The 25,253-nt window shown below is 46.0% G+C and overlaps 3 protein-coding genes across 4 annotated transcripts in view; 2 read left to right on the plus strand and 1 right to left on the minus strand.

The window, feature by feature from the left end:
- LOC143989640 (uncharacterized) overlaps window positions 1–20,335 on the plus strand; it is a 42,299-nt gene extending 21,964 nt beyond the window's left edge. Inside the window, exons 2-5 of the mRNA XM_077489895.1 lie at window positions 9,383–10,046; window positions 10,126–10,332; window positions 12,437–12,578; window positions 15,595–20,335. Of these exons, the coding sequence (XP_077346021.1) occupies window positions 9,383–10,046; window positions 10,126–10,332; window positions 12,437–12,578; window positions 15,595–16,313 (1,732 nt within the window). The 3' untranslated portion in view covers window positions 16,314–20,335. The remainder of the gene's footprint in view (window positions 1–9,382; window positions 10,047–10,125; window positions 10,333–12,436; window positions 12,579–15,594) is intronic.
- Window positions 1–25,253, plus strand: part of LOC143989561 (uncharacterized) — a 470,483-nt gene that overhangs the window by 295,129 nt on the left and 150,101 nt on the right. The window lies entirely within an intron of this gene.
- Window positions 1–25,253, minus strand: part of LOC143989538 (uncharacterized) — a 114,872-nt gene that overhangs the window by 36,154 nt on the left and 53,465 nt on the right. The gene's annotated exons all lie outside the window — the stretch shown is intronic.

Below are 25,253 nucleotides of genomic sequence, written 5' to 3' on the forward strand. Positions count from 1 at the left end.
CCACTGCAGACGATCCTCCGACTGTTTCTCCCCTCTGCGAGGGAGGGGCCTGGGAGGACACTCCCTCATCCTGGCACAGCAAGTTCCCTATTAGGGGTGTCGGGATGGGGGCTCCTGGGAGTTACCCTAATAGTTCGACCTGGTGGGCTCTCCCGGGGGGGACACCCTCCGTTTACCTCTTATTAATGTAGCCCCTCGATAAGGAAGGGCTTGCCGACTGTACACTCCTGATATTGTCTGTTTTTCACTAATGTCTCATGTTTTCTTTACTTACATTGTGACAGCAGGCCCTCCCTGCTGCTGCTAGTTTGTGTACTGTTTTACGTATGTAAGTGCCTTTAATATAAAATAAAATATTTTGAAAGTGGAAAGTAAGTCAAAGAGCCAAGTCCCGTAGCTTTCTCCAGAGCCGTTCCTTTGTTATCAGCCCAATAACTCCTGATAATTTCTCTGACACATCAGAAAAAAGCAGCCGGAAATTTGTGTTGGGGGGAGCTTGCTATAAATAGATTAGCAGGCAGCCGGGCCTATTACAAAACACTTCTGAGAGTCTCAGCCTATGAGGAGAGGGGGTGTGTGCCTTTCCTCCAATCAGCAAAGTTAGCTGTCTTGACTGTATACCCAGACATCACACTCTGTGTTAAACAAGAAGAGAACATTTCCTAACACTATCTGAGCCTTCTAAACATTATATAAATGTGAAGAGAGAAGATATATATATATAAAACTTATATAGGGAGATTTGTTTCATCTATGTGCATCATCTGATACTGTTCACTTCACTGGGTGTATGGAGGGTTTACATCCACTTGAATGTGACAACTAGTGATGGCCGAACGGTTCGCCCGGCGGTCGTTTCGCGGCGAATTTCCGACATTCGCGGTCCGCACGTTCGAACGCCTTTTTCCGTCGTTCGCCGCGGCGGACTTACGTGTTTAATGTATACAAGAACTTTAACCTTTGGTGACACGTTTATCATGTGATACAGGACAGCCAATTGAGACATGACAGCACATGGACACTTGTACATTCCCCCTAACCTATAAATACACCCGATCCGGTGGCCATTTTACATTCTTTCTTCTGTTACGATAGGGACAGGTTCCTGTGTGGAGTAGGGAGAGATAAACCACTAGCTATTTGGTACACAAAAGTTCTTTTCAGGACTGGTATAGGTGTTAGGTGTTGATAGGTTTGCTGTGCTGCTGATTCTTGCAGCAGCCTGAGTGTCTTTTGTTAGTTTAGAGAAAGGGAAAGGACGGTGTATGCTACAGGGACAGCCAGATTAGTCTTTCATCATCATCATCATCATCATCATCATTAGCTGTTACTATCAAGGTCCACAAAAGAGCTGTTCCAGTAACCACTAATCGTTCTCTTTTTTTGCCAATTTGTATAGGGACAGGAAGGAAGCAGTGTTGTCAGGCAGTGAGGGTAATTTTAAAGACTTGCTGTTATTATTAGTTCCACAAAGGTTCTTTTCAGGACTGGTATCAGTGGTACAGTAATAGGCTTGTACATGTATAATATTCTTTCTTCCAAATATAGAAAGGATATTATACTTGACTGCTGCCCTTCTGCTGCAGTCTGCTAAACATTCACAACTCACTTGTTCCACAAAAGTTCTTATAAGGACTGGTAACTTGGTATAGGGTGCTACGGTACATAGGCTTGAGTGCGGTACAGTCTGCTGTTCTGTAAGGACCGCTATCGGTCCACAATAGATAGGGTTGACGTGCACCACTGCTGACCGCTGCCCTATACTGCAGCAGTCCTTCAGCGGTATAGGGACTGACGTACAGTCTGCTAAACACTAATACACAACCTGCTTGGTCCACAAAAGTTCTTATAAGGACTGGTAACTTGGTATAGGGTGCTACGGTACATAGGCTTGAGTGCGGTACAGTCTGCTGTTCTGTAAGGACCGCTATCGGTCCACAATAGATAGGGTTGACGTGCACCACTGCTGACCGCTGCCCTATACTGCAGCAGTCCTTCAGCGGTATAGGGACTGACGTACAGTCTGCTAAACACTAATACACAACCTGCTTGGTCCACAAAAGTTCTTATAAGGACTGGTAACTTGGTATAGGGTGCTACGGTACATAGGCTTGAGTGCGGTACAGTCTGCTGTTCTGTAAGGACCGCTATCGGTCCACAATAGATAGGGTTGACGTGCACCACTGCTGACCGCTGCCCTATACTGCAGCAGTCCTTCAGCGGTATAGGGACTGACGTACAGTCTGCTAAACACTAATACACAACCTGCTTGGTCCACAAAAGTTCTTATAAGGACTGGTAACTTGGTATAGGGTGCTACGGTACATAGGCTTGAGTGCGGTACAGTCTGCTGTTCTGTAAGGACCGCTATAGGTCCACAATAGATAGGGTTGACGTGCACCACTGCTGACCGCTCACCTATACTGCAGCAGTCCTTCAGCGGTATAGGGACTGACGTACAGTCTGCTAATCACTAACACACAACCTGCTTGTTCCACAAAAGTTCTTATAAGGACTGGTAACTTGGTATAGGGTGCTACGGTACATAGGCTTGAGTGCGGTACAGTCTGCTGTTCTGTAAGGACCGCTATCGGTCCACAATAGATAGGGTTGACGTGCACCACTGCTGACCGCTGCCCTATACTGCAGCAGTCCTTCAGCGGTATAGGGACTGACGTACAGTCTGCTAAACACTAATACACAACCTGCTTGGTCCACAAAAGTTCTTATAAGGACTGGTAACTTGGTATAGGGTGCTACGGTACATAGGCTTGAGTGCGGTACAGTCTGCTGTTCTGTAAGGACCGCTATCGGTCCACAATAGATAGGGTTGACGTGCACCACTGCTGACCGCTGCCCTATACTGCAGCAGTCCTTCAGCGGTATAGGGACTGACGTACAGTCTGCTAAACACTAATACACAACCTGCTTGGTCCACAAAAGTTCTTATAAGGACTGGTAACTTGGTATAGGGTGCTACGGTACATAGGCTTGAGTGCGGTACAGTCTGCTGTTCTGTAAGGACCGCTATCGGTCCACAATAGATAGGGTTGACGTGCACCACTGCTGACCGCTGCCCTATACTGCAGCAGTCCTTCATCGGTATAGGGACTAAGAGTTTTGTCACAGGGTCATTTAAAAAATGACAGGCAGAGGAAGAGGCAGGCCCTTCCGCAGGGGTGGTAGGGGTAGGGCAGGAGCAACAGGCTTGAGCCAAAGTGGGAAGTTGCAGAAGGTGCGTTCAATTACTTTAAAGGATGCACCAGACTTGGTTGAGTGGCTCGCTCAGCCTTACTCTTCTGCACCCTCCTCATCCTCTCGATCTGCACCCTCTTCTTCACTCTCTGCTATGTGCACCCCCAAAGACACTACCACCAACAACACGACCACCACCACCACCACCACATACCTTCCGCTTGAGTCACTGGAATTATTTTCCGATCCATATCAAGAGGACATTTCTGATGCGCAGCCACTCTTGGTATTGGATCAGGAAGAGGAGGTAGCAACAAGCGCTACTCAGCAGTCTGACGCCAGTACCCAGATCAGCCCAAGGAGGAGGTTGGTCCCCGGTGTTGCTGCCTACTCCGAGATCTCTACTTATAGCGGTGGGGAAGGTGACGTTGATGATGACGTGTCTAGTGATGTCACGTGGGTGCCCACAAGAGGAGGGGAGTTCAGAGGGAGATATGGACCAGCAGATAGGGAGGAGAAGCAGCAATGACTTACATTGCACAGCAGGGACAAAGCAGACTGCAAATGTATCAGGAGCGAGTCATCGACCATGTACGGTCACATCTGGCGCTCCCAGGACACCGGCACATGGCTCCGCAGTGTGGGCTTTTTTTAACGTGTCCGCTGCTGACAATAGCGTTGCCATCTGCAATCTTTGCAGTCAACGCGTTAGTCGCGGTAAGCCCAATACTCACCTAGGGACGACCGCCTTAAGAAGGCACATGAGCAGCCATCACCGAGCCCAGTGGGAGCAACGGAACACACAAAGCCACACTGCAGGCTCTCACCGTCCAGCCTCGTCTTCTACTTCTCCTTCTCCTCTCTCCTCACAATTGTCCTCCACTCCACCTTCCATCACGCCAAGCTCACATTTTTCTGCAAAAAGGCAGGCTTCCGTGGGCCTAATGTTTGAGCGTAAAAAAATGATGACGCCGGATAACCCTCTTGCCCAACGGTTGGCGGCTGGCTTGTCAGAACTCATAGCCCGCCAACTACTGCCATATAAACTGGTGGACTCGGAGGCCTTTCGCAAATTTGTGGCCATTGGAACACCACAATGGAAGGTCCCAGGAAGGAAGTATTTCTCAGAGAAGGGCATCCCAGAGCTATATGGCCATGTTCAGCGGCAAGTGAATGTATCTCTGGCACACAGTGTCGGTGCCAAGATACATCTGACCACAGACACGTGGTCTAGCAAACACGGGCAGGGAAGGTATATCAGTTTTACTGCCCACTGGGTGAACCTTCTGACGGCCGTCAAGCATGTAACCCGTGGCACCCGTGTAGATTTGGTTTTACCGCCACGGATTGCATGCAGGCCTGACTCTTCTTCTCCTCCTCCTACTCCATCCTCCTCCCTCTCCTCCTCAGCTGCCTCCTCCTTTTCCGCTGCTAGCGTCTCTTCCACTGCACCGCCCAAGCTCCCCAGAACCTATTCCACATGCCAGGTGAGACGTTGCCATGCCGTGCTGCGTCTGTTGTGCCTGGAAGCAAAGAGCCACACTGGCCCGGCACTCCTTTCAGCTTTGCGTTCACAGGCAGATGAGTGGCTAACACCGCTCAATTTGACAGTTGGTAAAGTGGTGTGTGACAACGGTGCCAATCTGCTTAGCGCATTGAAACAGGGCAAAATCACGCACGTGCCGTGCATGGCACACGTCTTAAACTTGGTCGTGCAGCGATTCCTTGTCAAATACCCTGGGGTCCAGGACATCTTGCGGCAGGCAAGGAAAATCTCGGCCCATTTCAGAAGATCTTACACGGCCATGGCTCGCCTTGCTGACATTCAGCGGCGACACCATCTGCCGGTCAGACGTCTTATTTGCGATTGCCCGACGCGATGGAACTCAACCTTCTATATGCTTGATAGGCTGCTCCAGCAGAAACGTGCAGTTAACGTCTACCTGTATGAACTCTGCGAAAGAAACGGTTCTGGGGAGCTGGGTTTTTTTTCACCGCGCCAGTGGCTGCTCATGCGCGACACATGCAGACTTCTGCGGCCATTTGAGGAGATCACCAAACTGGTCAGTCGCAGCCATGGCGCCATCAGTGACATGGTACCTTATGCCTTCTTTCTGGAGCGTGCATTGCGTCGTGTCATTGATCAGGCTGTGGAGGAGCAGGAGCGGGAAGATGAGGAAGTCGCAATGCTGGATGAATTCCCAGGGGGGGCTACTCTATCTGAGACAAGTCAACAACAGGAGTCTGATGAGGAGTCAGAGGAGGATGGTGCCGGGGCGGATGAGCAGGAGCAAGAAGAGCATGCTTTAAACCTTTCTGGGATCCCTGTTGTGCGAGGATGGGGAGAGGAGAATGAAGAGGACGACATTATCCTGGATGATGAGCAGGAGCCAGGCCACCACACCGCTTCCACTTTAGTGCAAATGGGGGCCTTCATGCTCCAGTGTTTTAATAGGGACCCCCGTATAAAAAGCATGAGGGTCAAGGACCAGTACTGGGTGGCAACGTACTTAGACCCCCGGTACAAACACAAAATGGCGGAAATGTTACCGCCGTCGCAGAGGGCTGTCAGAATGCAGCACTTCCAGGCCTTGCTTCGAGAAATGCTGCATTCTGCTTTTGCGTGCGCTGGCAGAGGAGCAATTCCCACTCCCAGAGAAGGATTTGCGGGTACCAATCCAACAGCGCCTGCAAGAAGAGGCCGGTTTGAAGATGTGTTGGTGACTTCGGATATGAGGTCATTCTTTCAGCCGACCCATCGACAGGTGTCATCCGGATCCAGCATCAGGGAACGCCTAGACCGTCAGGTGTCCGACTACATTGGGTTAACGGCCGATGTGGACGCTCTGAGGAGTGATGAACCCCTAGACTACTGGGTGGGCAGGCTTGACCTCTGGCCAGAGCTTGCCCAATTTGCAATCGAACTGTTGGCTTGCCCCTCATCCAGTGTCCTGTCCGAAAGGACGTTCAGCGCAGCAGGGGGGATTGTGACCGATAAGCGTACTCGCCTAGCTCACCACAGTGTTAACTACCTCACATTTCTAAAAATGAATGAGGCATGGATCTCGGAGGAATTCAACACATGTGACCAGTAGACCATGTATATGTCTATAAACTATTTTTTTAATCAAGCACACAGACCTTCTTAATTCATTTGGCTCACTTCCTTGACCCAAAAAAGCACACCGTACTATATGCCCCTACCCTCCTCTTTGAAGAGGTTGAGCGGTGTCATATTTCTACTGGGGCTGCTTATGATATCCCTGTGCTGTGCTGACTTCCTCCTGGGGGTTCTTATTATGAAGGGATCACACTATCCCTGTGCTGTGCTGACTTCCTCCTGGGGGTTCTTATTATGAGGGGATCACACCATCCCTGTGCTGTGCTGACTTCCTCCTGGGGCTGCTTACGGTGCTGCTGTCAGTGCTGTATGTCACGGTGCTGCTGTCAGCGCTGTATGTCACGGTGCTGCTGTCAGCGCTGTATGTCACGGTGCTGCTGTCAGCGCTGTATGTCACGGTGCTGCTGTCAGCGCTGTATGTCACGGTGCTGCTGTCAGCGCTGTATGTCACGGTGCTGCTGTCAGCGCTGTATGTCACGGTGCTGCTGTCAGCGCTGTATGTCACGGTGCTGCTGTCAGCGCTGTATGTCACGGTGCTGCTGTCAGCGCTGTATGTCACGGTGCTGCTGTCAGCGCTGTATGTCACGGTGCTGCTGTCAGTGCTCTGTATTACGGTGCTGCTGTCAGATGCCTCTATCACGGTGCATGTGTCATTCCGGTATGTCACGCTGCTGGTGATCATCTCCTGCACCCTCTTCTTTGCCTACCCTGGTCCCTGACCTTCCCTCTCCTCCATTGCCTTCATTAGCTCCATAGTCCTGAATTGTTAGAACAATTTCCCAAATAAAATAAAAATGCTTGTAGTTATCGATCCCAAATTCACCTCATACATGTATTATGTCATTGTCCAGATGGTGGGACTACGTTTTACCCCCTAATAATTACCACGTGGCCGCAAATTCGACATGAAGGTTTGCAAAGTTCGCCTCCCATTGAAGTCAATGGGGCCCGCGGCGAACGTTCGGTTTCGCGAACGTTTGGGTCCGTTCGCATTTCGCGTTCGCGAAACGTCCCGTCGGAAGTTCGTCCATCACTAGTGACAACCTGTTGGATGTCGTCGTCCTGATCAGGATAAGATGATCGTTGGCGGGTCTTATGTTTTTTGAAGCGTTTGCATTCAGGGTTTCTGCTCCTAAATGAATGCAAAATACCTTAATCTGCATAATCTCCTTGGGCACTCTTTTAAGGACCATGTCCCACGTCACCCCCACATACCTTTGTTAATCTTTTGTGCCGCTAACAGGTGTGGCAAGCTCATATTTGCACAAAAAAGCATATAACCTCTCACCAAAAAACATCGTACCCTGTCTCTAAGAGCCATCTGCCTTCATCCACTCACTTTAGAAGCATCAGGTGAGCTTCAGGCAGGATTTCCAAAGGCAGACATCAGACACAGTTAAGCTGGACAAACACTATACAATCTTCTCCAGACTTCTTCCCTTAGATTCACCAAAACCACATTATAAAAGGCCAAACCTAAAGCCACGTACACACGGGCGGACTGTCTGGCCAACTTAGTCCGTCGAAACACATTTCAGCGGACAGTCCGCTCGTGTGTGGGCTTCAGCGGACTTTTTCAGCGTGCAGTCTGGCAGACTAAGTATTCCGGAATTTCCGTAATACTGTCCGTCATACTTTGGTTTCAGCGGACAATCCGCTTGTCAGTAGGCTAGTTCGACGGACTAAGTATGGCGCATGCTCAGAAAGGATTTACACGGCGAAAGGTTGCATTGCTGTGTATTGGACTTCCTATTTCTAGTCCCGTCGTACATGCTGTACACGTCATCGCGCAAGCTTTCAACGGACTGTTTGTGCATCCGTGTGTGGTCAAGTCCGTTCATTCGAAAGTATGACGGACTGTCCGTCGGATTGTCTGACGGACTAAGTTGGCCAGACAGTCCGCCCGTGTGTACGCGGCTTCAGAGTCTCAATCTGAATGCAATCAGGCAGACCCTTGCTATCACATGGCTCTGCTAAATCCACAGGTAATTAGAGTTGCACAGTGTCTATGGGGTCTTAGAGTCTGAGACAAAAAACAGTCAGGCTGTCAAACCCGCAGGAGTACACAGCATAGCAAGGGAGCCAGAACATCTCATCCAGAGACAGATAGGAGACTCAGTAAAAATCTGAGATAAGATTTTTACCTGGCAGGACTGCAGAGAGAGAGGGAGAGAAGCCCTCCCAACTGCAGACCTCCAAGATAATTTACACCATTGCATGACCTTCGGCAGTTCCCATCCCATTCTGCCAATCTCCCCGCCCCCTGTGACACCATTCACAGCTGCTCTTAGACTGACAATAAAGCCAGGAGAGCAGTGAGGTGCACTGTATATAAAGACAGGATCAAAAACCTAAGGGGAGAGGCAATGATGACATTGCAGAGCTCTTGTAATACCACACCTGTACAATATCAATGCTGTTTAAGCATAATTTTGCCCGCGGCCTTGGCACAAGGCCCCCAGTTTTTAGAAGTATTTACCTTCAGCATTCAGGGTCTTCCAACTCCATGATAGGCTGAACATGGAGGGGTAGGTTCAGCAGGGGGATGCAGCAAACAAATTACTTACAAACTGCAATCAACGTGGCCTGGAGCAGACCAAAAAATAAAAAGAACATCTTAGTTGGGGGGAAGGGCTGCCTTTTATTCAGCTAGGTACAGGTGGTCACGTCGGGTTCCGAAGGAGATGTTAACCCGTGGTGTGCTGATGTGAGGATGGGCAAGGAAATGTGTATATCTAGATAGATATATATCTATATAGATATAAATACAGATACATACTGGTGGAGTATATACTGTAATAGCAGCATGTAGTGGGCCAACTCTAAATGTCATTTTATGGACTAAGACTGTCAAGCAAAGTAAAACGAAAAGGCTGTCATGATACTTTTTTGTGCATGTTTTATTTTAATATATATATATATATATATATATATATATATATATATATATATATATATATATATATATTATGATCTAATATAAATATTTTTTTTGTTTATAAAATGATGTTATACAAAGAGAAGATATTTTAAATTTAGATAAATAATATATTTATTTTTTTACAGAAAAATGCCAAACTGTTTTGCACAAACTTGCGCCCACCACAGTGGTAAAAAAAGTCCTGCAAATATTTCGCTCTTCATCTTTCCTAAAGATAACACCTTAATTAAAGTTTGGTTAGAAAAATCAGGAATGAACCCAAAAATGATTGACGAGTTCACAAAACTTATACTTGAAGATCGACGTGGAGATACATTCCGAATGTGTTCGGTGCACTTTAATAATGAGTGCTTTGTTATGGAAGGTACAAAAAGAAAACTGAAACCAGGTGCCATACCAACGCTATTTCCACATACTGCAACAAACAAATCTTCAGAAGATAACTGGAAAAGAAGACTGACCAAAAGAGCAAGAACTGATGTCATGGGAGCGGTAATGTCACAATCAGATTCAATCAGCAATATTATGTGCAAATGCCAATGTCACCAATCCACAAAACCTAAAACTGTCCAATATGCAGAAGTTGGTACACAAACTGGACATTTTGACTTTCCCTCAGCAGAGTCTGAGGAAAGTTATATTAAAATAGCACACCAACGTTTAGTGATGTTGGATCATTCGTATTCACTTTCTGAACAAGGAACCAGGAAGCCAAAATACAGATGTCCCCGTCCTCGGTATTCCCGGTATTCCACACAGGAAGATCACACCATCCCTCACCATCATCAGGTAGATGATTGACAATTATTGGTAGTTCTGATTTATACACAGCATGTTTGTTACAATGAATGTTTTATTATATATTCAGAGTGGAAACCTCGGGGATGATAATATTGATATTAAAGAAGAGTATAAAGAGGAGGATGAGAAGTATGGAGTGATGGAGGAATTTTCAGAAGGACACAAGGATAAGATGGAGCCACCAAATACCAGGAACCCACCAGAGAAATGTCCCTGTCCTCTGTATTCCCGGGATCCCACACAGGAAGATCACACCATCCCCCACTGTTACAAGGTTGGTGGGACTGAGTTTATAAAACACAGACTCATGGAGACAATGGGGATAATTTACTAAGATGAATGCACTGTGCCGGTTCATACCTTAAAGTGGTTGTAAACCCTTACAACACACTTTGACCTACAGGTAAGGATTTCCCTCCAAGAGCATACCAGGCCTGAGGGCCTGGTATGGATATTAAGCGGAACCCCATGCCAAAAAAAAAAATGGCGGCAGGGTCCCCATCAAAATCCATATCAGGCCCTTCAGGTCTGGTATGGATTTTAAGGGGAACCCGTGCCAAAAAAAAAAAGGTGTGGGGGTCCCCCTCAAAATCCATATCAGGCCCTTCAGGTCTGGTATGGATTTTAAGGGGAACCCCGCGCCAAAAAAAATACGTGTGAGTCCCCCTCAAAATCCATACCAGACCCTTATCCGAGCACGCAACCTGGTAGGCTGCAGGAAGAGAGAGTGGGGGACAAGAGTGCGCCCCCCCTCCTGAACCGTACCAGGCCACATGCCCTCAACATTGGGAGGGTGCTTTGGGGTACCCCCCAAAGATCCTTGTCCCCATGTTGATGAGGACAAGGGCCTCATCCCCACAACCCTCGCCGTTGGTTGTTCGGGTCTGCGGGCGGGGGGCTTATCGGAATCTGGAAGCCCGCTTTAACAAGGGGATCCCCAGATCCCGGCCTCCCCCCATGTGAAATGGTAAGGGTACCCTACCATTTCACCAAAAAAGTGTCAAAAGTGTTAAAAATGGCAAGAGACAGTTTTTGACAATTCCTTTATTAAAGTCTTCTTCTTTCCATCTTCTTCGGGTCTTCTTCCTTCCTTCATCAATGAAGCGAGGAAAAAGAGACGCCGTGGAGGAAGATGCCAGACGAGAACACTGGAGCAAGAAGCAGAGGATCGGAGGAAGAAGAAGATGGAGGAAGAAGAAGGTGGAGGAAGAAACCGAAGGATGAAGAAAGGAAGGAGGAAGATGACCCAAAAAAGATGGAAAGAAGAAGAAGTTAATAAAGGAATTGCCAAAAACTGGCTCTGGTCATTTTTAACACTTTTTTTTCACACGGTAGGGGAGGCCGGGATCTGGGGGTCCCCTTGTTAAAACAGACCCCCTGCCCACAGACTCCCACAACCACCGGCTAGGGTTGATGGTGATGAGGCCCTTGTCCCCATAAACATGGGGACAAGGTGCTTTGGGGGTTACCCCAAAGCACCCTCCCAATGTTGAGGGCATGTGGCCTGGTATGGTTCAGGAGGGGGAGCTCTCTCTTGTCCCCCCATCTTTTCCTGTGGCCTGCCAGGTTGCGTACTCGGATAAGGGTCTTGTTTGGATTTTGAGGGGGACCCCCCCACGCCATTTTTTTTTGCGCTGGGTTCCCCTTAAAATCCATACCAGACCTGAAGGGCCTGGTATGGATTTTGAGGGGGACCCCACGCCATTTTTTTTTCTTAATTTTTTTTCTTAATGCTAACATGACCTGTGAGCAAATAGCCTTAAAAAAACAAAACATAAAAGTGAACCAGCGTAAAAAAAAAAAAAAAAAGTCAAGTTGAGAGGTGCGCCTGTTCAACTTATGCAAATGCATTTACGTTGCTTGACATTTACTAAGATTTTGCCAGAGCAGTGAACCAAAGCATTTGAACATGCACAAATGGCAATTGCGCATGCGCAGTGCATAAATTGATCTTGCGCAGTTCTAAGTGTATTTGCAGGCGCAGCAAGCTTGTTCAGAGAAAGTTACTTTTCCATTCTATTTTGAGCATATTTGTTACTTGGACAGTCATATCTATACTTCCTCACATCACCCCCATAATATTCGCACTTCCACCTTCTTTAAATTCTGAATTGAAGATGCCGTGCACCCTATCTACAGCGGCGCACTGTTCGTCACCTCCTGTGCGCTGGCAATATGATAGTAAATGGGGAATTGCGCTGTGTTACAGGCGCAAATGTTTTGTAAATAGGAAAACAGCCGTTGCGCATTGGCATGCGCCGCAACCAATGGCGCAAACCGTTTGTAAATCAGCCCCAACGTGTGGATTTTATATGTAGTGTCACAATAATAACGCTTATATCTTACAGATGATATTCTCTCTCATTTTCTTGATTTAGAGTGGAGATCCAATCGATATAGAATTTGAGGTGAAATCAGAAGAAGAAGAGAGGTATGTGAGGGATGATCAGCAGTCTATGGAGGAGGATGGAATAACGGGGACATTTATAGAGGAGGACACTCCTACAGAGATCAGCACAGGTGGGTCATTAACACTAAATCCATTCCTCCACCCATACTGCTCACTGATTGGTCCAGAGTAGGGCGGGGGCTGGGTGATATCAGCCTGTAATCCCCTGGTCACTTTCCTGAGCTGTGTTCCCCGTCCTGTATTCCTGGATTTCTCTCCGATAATCTTCCTTCTCTGTGCTGCAGACACAATTTATGTATCTAGACTGGATTTATGGAGATTCTGGGGTTCAGCTGGCAGCAAAATTTTCATTTTCCCCATAGATGTTACTAGACCTAGGCACCTGGGGTATGTGATTTGGGTCTTCTGACCCATACCCGGGTATGACAAGATCTCTGACAGAACAATCCCCCAGGATTACTTGTTCTGTTGTCTGCTGGCTGTGCCGGGTGGAGGGATATGTCTGTATAGTCTCAGACCCAAGTCACTGAGTGCAGTCTCAGGAGATGGGAGGCAGCGGTGTGGGACCTCTGCAACTTGTCTCATGTAAACATTTCATCTTCCACTGATTACTGAATACCAATATTATGAGTCCTGACCCTTACACTGTATACTTTATATTGTACATTACATACTCCTAACCCCTGCACTATATACTCTATGTTGTACATTACATCATTCTGATACTATATAGTCCTATCTGTTGTATCTTATACAATATGTTGTACATTACATAGTCCTGACTTCTGCTCTCTCCCCTCCCCCACTGCTATATATACACATAATATGGATTCTCTTTTGTTACACCCATTTCCTACCAGCTGGACATTTTATATCTGATGATTTGATTGGAGCACAGACTTTTACATGTTGATAATAATGTGATAACATCCTCAAACTTTGGAACCTTAACCACCTCGCGCTCGCCCTATAGCCGATTTACGGCCTTAGAGCAGGCGCTTTCGTGCAATTGGCCGTCCCTGTACGTCCTATTGTTTACTTCCGCAATGCGCGCCGCCATGGGCGTGCATCGCGGAAGTTCTGTGTTCGCCGTGTCCCCCGGGGACAGGCAAACACAGATCGCTGTAAACCGTCAATCACAGCGGCCGTTTACAGCGTGATCGGCGTGTCCAATGGGAGATGATCTCATATGTAAACATATGAGATCATCTCTCAGCGCCGCTCCCCCTCCTCACACAGACAGCGTGTGAGAGGGGAGAGATGAACGGCTGCAGCAGCCGTCAGTGCACAGAGAAAAAAAGAAAAAAAAGTGCCATCCTCCCCCAGTGCCATCCTCCCCCAGTGCCATCCACCCCAGTGCCATCCGCCCCAGTGCCATCCGCCCCAGTGCCATCCACCCCAGTGCAATCCACCCCAGTGCAATCCACCCCACCCCAATGCCACCTGCCCCCAGTGCCACCTGTTGTCAGTGCCATTTGTCCCCAGTGCCATCTGTCATCAGTGCCACGTATAAGTGCCATCTGTCATTAGTGCCACATGTCATTAGTGCCACATAGTGCCATCTGTCATCAGTGCCACGTATTAGTGCCATCTGTCATCAGTGCCACGTATCAGTGCCATTTGTCATCAGTGCCACCTGTCAGTGTCACGTGCCATCTGTTGTCAGTGTCACGTGTCATCAATGCCACTTATCAGTGCCATCTGTCATCAGTGTCACGCGTCATCGGTGCCACGTATTAGTGCCATCTCTCATCGGTGGCACGTATTAGTGCCACGTATTAGTGCCACGTGTCATCAGTGCCATGTATTAGTGCCACGTGTCATCAGTGCCACGTATTAGTGCCACGTGTCATCAGTGCCACATATTAGTGTCATCTGTCATCAGTGCCACATATTAGTGCCATCTGTCATCAGTGCCACGTATAAGTGTCATCATTGCCACGTATCAGTGCCATCTGTCATCAGTGTCACGTGTCATTGTCCTGGTATTTCAAAAGTGTAATAAGTAGTCAACAAGTTAGATGTGTAATTTATGCTCCTAGAACACGTGATGGCACTCCCTGCATGTTGAGCCTCTATGTGGCCATGCTGTGAAAAAGTCCCACACATGTGGTATTGTAATACTCAGAAGGAGTAGCAGAATTTTTTTGGGGGTGTCATTTGTGGTATACACATGCCATGTGAGAGAAATAACCTATTACAATGACAATTTTGTGGAGAAAAAAAAAAAATGAAAAATCTTAATTTTGCAAAGAATTGTGGGAAAAAAATGACAACATCAAAAAGCTCACCATGCCTCTTACTAAATACCTTGGAATGTCTACTTTCCAAAAAGGGGTCATTTGGGGGGTATTTGTACTTTCCTGACTTGTTCGGGTCACAAGAAGCGAGATAGGCCACCAGTACATCAGATGTGATCAATTTTGTGCGATTCGCATCACAGCTTGTAGACTCTCTAACTTTCACAAAGACCAAATAATATCCACTAATTTGGGTTATTTTTACCAAAGATATGTAGCAGTATAAATTGTGGCCAAAATTTATGAAGAAACATTTGCATAATTCTGTCACAGAAACAAAGAAATATGCGTTTTTTTTCAAAATTTTCGGTCTTTTTTCATTTATAGCGCAAAAAATAAAAACCCCAGAGGTGATCAAATACCACCAAAAGAAAGCTCTATTTGTGGGAAAAAAAGGACACAAAATTCATTTGGGTACAGTGTTGCATGACTGAGTAATTGTCATTCAAAGTGTGAGAGCACCGAAAGCTGAAAATTGGTCTGGGCAGGAAGGGTGTTTAAGTGCCCAGTAAGCAAGTGGTTAAACAGAAAGTGATAATGATGGAGGAGTCAATAACCCAATGATGGTGGTCTTCAGGATCAGTACTATAATCCCCTCATCACTGTCACTCCTATAGAAGACAGTTCTCGTTGTTTCCTCCCTCTCTGACTAAGGTCCATGAATAAAGAAATGATCTGGTAGGAGATCAGAGGACCCATTTACTAGTTACCTTGAGGGGGGAATTGTAAGAGCCTCAGAGACAAAGCTGCCTGATGTGGGCGGAGTCCTGGTTTAGGGGAACCAATCAGCTCATGTCTAGTAATAATCTTTGTATTTGTATTTTAGTAGATGGACGGGAGATGAGGAAAACCTCAGAGGATTGTCTCACTTTGTCTCAAGACTGTAAAGTAGAAGATGAGGACATCACACAGTATAATCCAGGAGAAAACCCGACTACCTCAAATGTCCATCCGGCACCACACAGTGTAGATGGACCATCGTATTCCTCTTATCCTGAGGAACCTCAGACTGTGCGGGACGGGGCCGTCCTTCCAATGGATAAGAGACTTTCCTGTCTTGAGTGCGGGAAGTGTTTCCGTTTTGAATCTAATCTTAAAGTGCATATAAGATTTCACACAGGAGAGAAGCCGTATTCCTGTTCTGAGTGCGGGAAATGTTTTACACAGAAGGGCGATCTTTACAGACATCAGAGATCTCACACAGGGGAGAAGCCGTATTTCTGTCCTGAGTGCGGGAAATGTTTTTCAGATAAGTCCAGTCTTTACAAACATCAGATGTCACACACGGGGGAGAAGCCGTATTCCTGTCCTGATTGCGGGAAATGTTTTACAGGGAAGTCCAGTCTTCACAAACATCAGAGATCTCACATAGGGGAGAAGCCGTATTGTTTTTCACGGAAGGCCATTCTTTCCACACATGAGCGATCTCACACGGGGGAGAAACAGTATTCCTGTCCTGAGTGCGGGAAATGTTTTTCACGGAAGGCCAGTCTTTCTACACATGAGCGATCTCACATGGAGGGAGAAGTCATATTCGTGTCCTGAGTGAGGGAATTGTTCCTCACTGAAGTCCTGTCTTCTTGTACATCAGGGATCCCACACAACCCTTGAGGTGTATTAGTGCCTTGAGTGTGGGAAACGTCTTCTATATGAATGTTGCTGGACATCACAGCTCTCGTGGGGAAGAAGCACACCCTGATATACACCTCAGATATACTCCATGGCTGATCTCCATCATGTAAGAAACAGTTCCAGGGGTGGGGAGATTTTTTAAAAAAACGACTTGTCCAAGGGACTAGATCAGGGTCCCAATCTACTCGTCTTTTATGACGTTCTACTTTTCCCTTATGACAATCTCCTTGTTCCTCATCTACCAGAGAGCTCAGCAGTGGTGTGGGAGTTCATTGAAAACTACAAGCCGACATCGGCAAAGGACAGAACTCTGTGAATGAATGGCACGGCCGCGCTCTTTTCATAAAGTGACAGCCGGAATGGGGAACTTCTCCCCGCACTGCTGTCACACAGATGGCTTGGTTTACTGAGCTAATGCAGGAACATGTAACATCTGCCTGAAGGTGAACGTTTCCTTTAACCCATTCACTGACAAGAGACTTTTTTTTTTTGCCCACATGTTTAACCACTTCAATACTGGACACTTTTACCCCCTTCCTGCCCAGGCCAATTTTTATCTTTCAGTACTCTCACACTTTGAATGACAATTGCATGGTCATGTAACACTGTACCCATATGACATTTTTATCTTTTTTTTTCCCCACAAAAAGTGTTTTATTTTAGTGGTATTGGAGCAAAAACAAAAACGTTTTTCTTTGTTTCTGTTATAAAACTGTGTAAATAAGTATGTTTTCTCCTTCACTGATGAGGGGGTACTGACAAGCATCCCTGATGGGCACTGATTGGCATGCCTGGTGGGCACTTCTGGTCATCACTGGTGATCACTGATGGGTCTGTACTGATTATCAATGCTGAATATCAGTGCTGGCCCTCCCTCCCCTGTCAGGTGAACCACTGATCGTCTCTCCTCTACTCTCACCTTGCCAGCATGAATAAAGAAAAGATAACTGGCACTTCCTGGTTACCATGTGATTAGCTTTGATTGGACACAGCTGATCAGATGGTAAAGAGCCTATGTCAGACTCTTTACCGAGATTGGAGATGTCATGTGTCAGAGCGACACACCATGCCACCGATCACCACTCACCTGAGCGGGTTATTTTTCTGGACCTCATATGATATCCAGTCAGGATAATGGAACCCACGCCTGACCGTCATTCTGCTATAGGTCGGATGGGAAGGAGTTCAAAAAAAAATTTTTATGCCTAAAGATTATATAAAAACCCCAAAACATGATATATCTTCTGAAAGAATACACCTTAGAGAATAAAATATTGGTAGTTCCTATTTTATATGTCACGCGATATTATCGCAAAAGTCTAGGAAATGCAAAATTTCTGTAAAAAACACAACATTTTTCATCTCGGGGGCACAAAAATACAATAAATTACCAGACTTTTGGGTAAAATATAAATAGATACCCAGCATATCAAACCTTAAACACACACACTGTGACACATTTAAACCACTTCCGGACCAACACACGACTATATACCTTGGCACTTTGAAGAGGTATATCTTGGTTATGACAGCAGCTAGCTGCCATAACCCAGGTATTCATCTCTTCAGCCAGTGGTCCGGTTTACGATAATGGTGCTCTCTGTGGCAGATTTGCCACAAGATCACTGTTATCAGCGGCGGTTGAGGGCCTGCCGCTCTCCCGTGCCCTCTGCTGCTTACCGGAATCGTCAGTAGCAGCGGAGGAGATCGGGTCCTCTCTGTGGCTGGGTATGGTGACGAGTGAAGGCAAGATGCCCCCCACCCATCTCCATACCATAGCAGGGCGGAAGCGACGTCAAAACTTCACTTCTGCCCATAGCTCTTAAAGGGACTTTTTTTTGTAATTTTTTCAAGTGAGTGGTTAAAAGCCCCCTTTAGGTCATCGGTTTAGTGTTACAGAGGAGGTCTGGTGATAGAATTATTGCTCTCATTCCGGTGTATGTAGCGATATATAACCTGTGTATTGCAATCAACTTTTTCAGGTTTAGGCACCCCAATGTGTGAGTTTATGTTTGTATATGCTCAGATTTTTTTTTTTTTGGGGGGGGGGTTTATGTGCCTGGGTTTATATTTAATTTTGTACAATTAAAAAAAATAAAAACATTTCATCACATAGAACAGCCTTTTTCAAAATGCCAAACAATTGCCCCAACATTGTATACAAGCCGGAGGGTGGATGAAGCCTTTTAGTTACACAAAGCCTTGAGTTTTCATTGTACACCATTACAACCTTTTAGCTGCCAACCTCCTAACAACCAATGACATCATGAGTTGATAAGGATGTCAGTTGCCTGAATATCATCCTTGTGTGACCCTCCCCCGCCTCTCTCTATCAGCTTTTTGGGTCTTATTATCTGCGTGATGGAGAAAAACTGAGGGAGAAGAGAAACATTGGAATACTAGTCAGTACCAGTTTGCAAAAGTATATTTGCTTTTGAAGAATAAATCACTTGTAACGTTTGTGTATGTTGTTGCATTAAGTAGAACTATTAGAATAGTATTTACATTTTAGATTGAGGTGCCTCAAGACTGTCCATAATTTTGGATGGCACCTCAAGACTGTCCATCATTTTGGATGGCACCTCAAGACTGTCAATAATTTTGGAGGGCGCCTCAAGACTGTCCATAATTTTAGAGGGTGCCTCAAGACTGTCCATAATTTTAGAGGGCGCCTTAAGACAGTCCATATTTTTGGAGGGCGCCTCAAGACTGTCCATCATTTTAAAGGGTGCCTTGACTGAAAAAAAAGTTGAGAAACACTGACATAAAGGATAAAAATTCCCCCATGTGATGATTTTTTGGTGACAGGATCTCTTTAATGGATAAAAAGATTCCCCCTTATTTTTTCATGGGACTTTAAATGGACCACCAATACCACCAAAATTCAATATAAAATAAATCATTTTTAATTCCTATAACAAAGCTTAAAAAGGAGAAACTTACAGACACATAGTATCTCTGATAAAATATCAAATAACTATACATAAAAAACACGTATACAAAATTTCTCTCAAAATGTCCCAAACCCATACATAGAAAACATGTATACAAAATAACTCACAATATCCCAAACCCGACGCGTTTCCAGTCTCTGCGATTGCAGAACTTTCATAAGGGGTGTGGAGAGAAGTATATCAAAGCAGTTATGTAGAAAAAAAAATGTAATGAGACATCCAGGGCAGTGGTCATCAACCCTGTCCTCAGGGCCCACTAACAGGCCAGGTTTGCAAGATAACTGAAATACATCCCAGGTGATATCTTTTGCTGCTCAGTGATTGCAGTATTCTAGTCGGCATCTCCCCAAGGTAATACATAAAACCTGGCCTATTAGTGGGCCCTGAGGACAGGGTTGATGACCACTGATCCAGGGTCTAAAAGGACCCCAATGTCTCCCCTGTGCTCCACTGAATGTAATGCATCACAGATAAAAATGCATTATTTTCTTTCCCGGCCTTAATAGCGGAGAAACTGTCACCAGGGTCCCGGAAGTGATGTCATACATGTCTCTTCCGGGTCAGGAAGAAGAAGGGGAGGAGAGCAGATGTGTGTCCTCTCTCCTCCCTCCCGTCTACCCATCATCACCCTCTATGCTAGTCCCAGGTCCACAGATGGGCAAGAGGAGCTCGGGATACATAGCGGGTGTTTGTCGGGTGGGGGCACTTTACCGGGGGGTGTGGAAATATTCACTCAGCCATCCGAATGCTTCCATCCGACAAGCAAATCCTGCTCCTTGCTTGCCCACAGCAGGGCTAAATGTTAAAATAAAACAGACCTGTCCGGCCCTCAGAACTGCATGTCCCGGGTGTCAGGCGATGGGAATTGTACATCTCTGAGTTGATAAGGAGATCAGAGATCACCAAAGACATGGATGAAGTGTTGTACCGTGTTGGTCATTGATAGCAGGAGAAAAATAAAAATGGAGTCATTACCTTTCATTGGCTGAGTACATTTTGTGGTGTGAAATTTCACAAACATTTAGAGGTCTATTTAAAAAAAAAAAAATGAGTTGAATGATTATGACCGGCATTCACCCAGCTGTGATGAATATTGGATGTATTTTATTTCATACACTGATTTCCTTGGCTCCATCTAGTGGTCATAATGCAGTATTGTTATATTTTTAGTAATGGATGTATGTCAGGAAAAATACCCCATTGTGGTCACTAGATGGAGCTGCCAATCATAGAAAATCACATTGTTAGATTATGGCCAGAATATGTAATGACTGGATGAGTGATTGTCACATTCATCCCATGAATTTTCTATAAGTAGAGCCCTTAGTTTCCTTCATCAGACATGTCTTCATACTAATACCTGAGATCATATTCATACACTTATAATTAGCAAAACAGCACACAGACCCCCCCCCCCCCCACCCCCAAGATTCTTCTTTGTATTTGTGGGACCTTTGGAGAGTCTGTGTGCTGTTTAAAAAAAAAAAAGTTTAATCATTTTTTCTTTTTAAATGTCAATTGTTCTGTAGCCTATCCTACAGCAAGAATGAGAAAATGTAAAGAGACCCCCAAATAAATATTTGTTGGATATTGATGGAATAAGGGGGGACCTCACACAAAAAAAATGTGTGCCCCTCCCTCCAAAATATCCATACCAGACCCTTCATCCAAACCTGCAGCCTGCTGACCAGGAAAGGGGGAGGGATGAGCGTGTAACTCCCCCCTTCTGAACAATACCAGGCCATGTGCTCTCAACATGGGGGGGCTTGTCGGGAGGGATCCCCTGCAGAAAAGCACCCTGTCCCCATGTTGATAAGGACAAGGGCATGATTCCCACAACCCTGGCCTGGTGGTTGTGGGGGTCTGGAGACAGGGGGGCATATCAAAATATGAAAGTCCCGCCCCCACATGAATGAGTTTGAGGTATATAGCAACCCTACTTATTCCCCCCCAAAAAAAGAGATAAAGCAATAAAGACACTCAAAGTTCTTTATTTTACAAAATTCCCCCAAAAAGTCTCTTATTGTAAATCCATCACCAATCCCAACCGCCATTGACTCCTTTTACCCCCCAATGACCCCCCAATGACCCGCCACACAGGAGCAATCTCGGACAGTAACACTCGCTGACTGATAGCATCTGGACGCAGCTGTTTCCGGAAGCCGTTGCTTCCCTAGAAACCAGTGACAGCCAGAAGCCATCACATTCATCTGCACCAAATGCTGTAAACGTTGGATGTTCAGAAGAATGTGGGAGGAGCCAGTGTTCATCCAATCTTCTGTTCAGACACGGAGCCCCACCTTAATGCAGATTATTGTCAGTGTGTGAAAGTGATTGTATCTGGCAGACAGGGATCTGTATGTGTGTGTGTGTATCACTGCCCGGCACACCACTCACATCACACACTTCAATCTGACCTAAATCCTGTGTGCGGGGGTGGGGGAAGAAGTCATCACACCAGGATTCTACGACAACGAAGGATCGCTTGGGGGTTCCTCTGAAGTGTGTGGGGATCACTTGTCTGCTCCACACTCCTTAGATTGTATGAAAGATTTGTATCTTCCTGTGTGTCCGGCCAGATAAATGTTGGGGATTCTCCCTCCAGTGGTAGTCATCAGCATTGCAGGCTGTGAGAACCGTATCATAGCTGGTTATATCTCTCCCCTCATTCTTCCTCCACCAATCAAGGATCTCACTCCAATTGTCAAATCACCATAGGCATGATTTCCTTGTCATCCATTGTTGGTGTCAGTGCAAGAAAAAAAAAATTGTTGGTGTCAATGTGATCAAATAAGCCCCATTGTTGGTGTCAGTGAGATAAAATAAATAAACAACATTGTTGTCATTGAGATAAATAATATATAACATTCTCCACAATGCAGCACAATCCCATCAGATAATGTGATAGTCCTTCATTCAAAACATTATAATGGTCCTTCAATGTCCAATAAATCGATGTTTCCTCCTCCACCGTGATGTGATTTATCGGTTCCTTCCTCTTCTATCAGACTCGGGGACACATGCACACACCCAGTGATAATATGTGATATCCTTGTGCAATGACCTCAATACAGATCAAGGTCAGAACTAGAGATGGACGAACTTCCGACAGGACGTTTCGCAAAAGCGAACCACGAACGCGGCCAAAGGTTTGCGAACCGCAAAGTTCGCTGCGGGCCCCATTGACTTCAATGGCAGGCAAACCTTAAAAACCTACAGGTCATATTTTCAGCCACAAAATACTTACTAGCTGTCCCGCCACATGGCCACTGACATAACACATGTATGAAGTGAATCTGGGATCGACAACTACAAGCATTCTTTTTTTAATCTGTGAAATATTGACAATTCAGGACTCAGGAGCGCATGAAGGCAATGGAGGAGAGGAAAGGTCAGGGTAGGCTATGAAGAGGGAGCAGGAGATGATCACCAGCACCGTGATAGAGAGCACTGACACCAGCACCGAGATAGAGAGCACTGACACCAGCACCGAGATAGAGAGCACTGACACCAGCACCGTGATATAGAGCACTGACACCAGCACCGAGATATAGAGCACTGGTACCAGCACCGTGATATAGAGCACTGACACCAGCACCGTGTTAGAGAGCACTGACACCAGCACCGTGTTAGAGAGCACTGACACCAGCACCGAGATATAGAGCACTGGTACCAGCACCGTGATATAGAGCACTGACACCAGCACCGAGATAGAGATCACTGACACCAGCACCGAGATAGAGAGCACTGACACCAGCACTGAGATAGAGAGCACTGACACCACACCAGCACCGAGATAGAGAGAGAGAGCACTGACACCAGCACCGAGATAGAGAGCACTGACAGCAGCACTGATACCAGCAACTCGCTGCTGGGCACCAAAAATATGACACCGCTCAACCTCTTCAAACAAGAGGGTACGGGCATATAGTACGGTGTGCTTTTTTTGTACAAGGAAGTGAGCCAAATGTAGAAAAAAGGTCTGTGTGCTCGATTAAATAAATCGTTTATAGAGATATACATGGTCTACTGGTCACATGTGTTGAATTCCTCCTAGATCCATGCCTTGTTTGTTTTTATAAATGTCAGGTAGTCAACCCTGTCGTGAGCTAGGCGTGTGCGCTTATCGGTCACGATCCCCCCTGCTGCGCTGAACGTCCTTTTGGACAGGACACTGGACAAGGGGCAAGCCAACAGTTCCATTGCAAATTGGGCAAGCTCTGGCCAGAGGTCAAGCCTGCCCACCCAGTAGTCCAGGGGTTCATCACTCCTCAGAGCGTCCACATTGGCCGTTAACCCGATGTAGTCGGACACCTGTCGGTCTAGGCGTTCCCTGATGCTGGATCCGGATGAGACCTGTCGATGGGTCGGCTGAAAGAATGACCTCATATCAGAAGTCACCAACACATCTTCAAACCGCCCTCTTCTTGCAGGCGCTGTTGGATTGGTACCTGCAACTCTTTCTCTGGGAGTGGGAATTCCTCCTCTGCCAGCGCACGCAAAAGCAGGATGCAGCATTTCTCGAAGCAAGGCCTGGAAGTGCTCCATTCTGACAGCCCTCTGTGACGGTGGTAACATTTCCACCAGTTTGTGTTTGTACCGGGGGTCTAAGTACGTTGCCACCCAGTACTGGTCCTTGACCCTTATGCTTTTTATATGGGGGTCCCTGTTAAAACACTGGAGCATGAAGGCCCCCATTTGCACTAAAATGGAAGCGGTGTGGTGGCCTGAGTCCTGCTCATCATCCAGGATAATGTCGTCCACCTTGTTCTCCTCTCCCTATCCACGCACAACAGGGATCCCAGAAAGATTTAAAGCATGCTCTTCTTGCTCCTCCTCATCCGCCCTGGCACCATCCTCCTCTGACTCCACTTCAGACTCCTGTTGTTGACTTGTCTCAGATAGAGTAGCCCCCCCTGGGAATTCATCCAGCATTTTGACTTGCGCATTTTCCTGCTCCTGCTCCTCCACGGCTTGATCAATGACACAACACAATGCACGCTCCATAAAGAAGGCATAAGGTACCATGTCACTGATGGCGCCATGGCTGCGACTGACCAGTTTGGTGATCTCATCAAATGGCCGTAGAATAGTTATATTGTTGTGCCTGATTTATATAGAAAAAAAGTATATGGTATCCTCATCCTTATATATTGAAGATTTTTTGGGGGAAAAGACAAAGGGAATTCATACATGGAACATCATAACCATGGTTCGCCTTAGAGTCACCCAACAGAATGATGGACTGTCTTGATACCAGATTTATATAAAAAATACAAATATTTATTATTAATTATAAAAGATTTTTTTCAAAAGAGGAAAAAGTTTGTACATACATAAATAAATACATATTATGGCTATAACATAGACAAAATTTGTTACGACAGTATTTTGTGTCCAATACGGTCTTTGGTTTCTCTACTAGTTTCGCGACTATTCTGTCGCTTCTTCAGGAGACCTTGTTTGTCTAAAACGAGATTTATCACAGATTACTTAACAAAAAACAATATTTATTTCAAGGTATTTGATGTATTTTTTACAATCAGTTTAATAAAGAGAACAAGAGGGGGGAAAAATATAAACGCGAAGCATGCAGTTCACCACCATGCAGATGTCGGAAGGCATTTGGAGTTCGGGTAGTCCCTACCGAGTCGGGTATTGACCACCCTTTGGGGCGGACACGGGAGGTTCAAAATCAGCTACAAAACAGTAGTAAGAAATTTCTAAATAATGAGTATATATATAGCTGACTTGCACAACTTAGGCATAGGCATTTATGTCACAATGTAGGTATAGAAACTACATACCGGTATAGCCAGAAGCTTTAAAAGAAGCAGCATGGGTAAAAATGCAGCAATGCAGCAGTTCCAATAGACGTTAAGGTCCAGGTACAAATGTC

This window comes from Lithobates pipiens, unplaced genomic scaffold (genome assembly GCF_037356315.1).
Source record: "Lithobates pipiens isolate NorthernLeopardFrog02 unplaced genomic scaffold, aLitPip1_a1.2 Scaffold_18, whole genome shotgun sequence".
Lineage (NCBI taxonomy): Eukaryota > Metazoa > Chordata > Amphibia > Anura > Ranidae > Lithobates > Lithobates pipiens.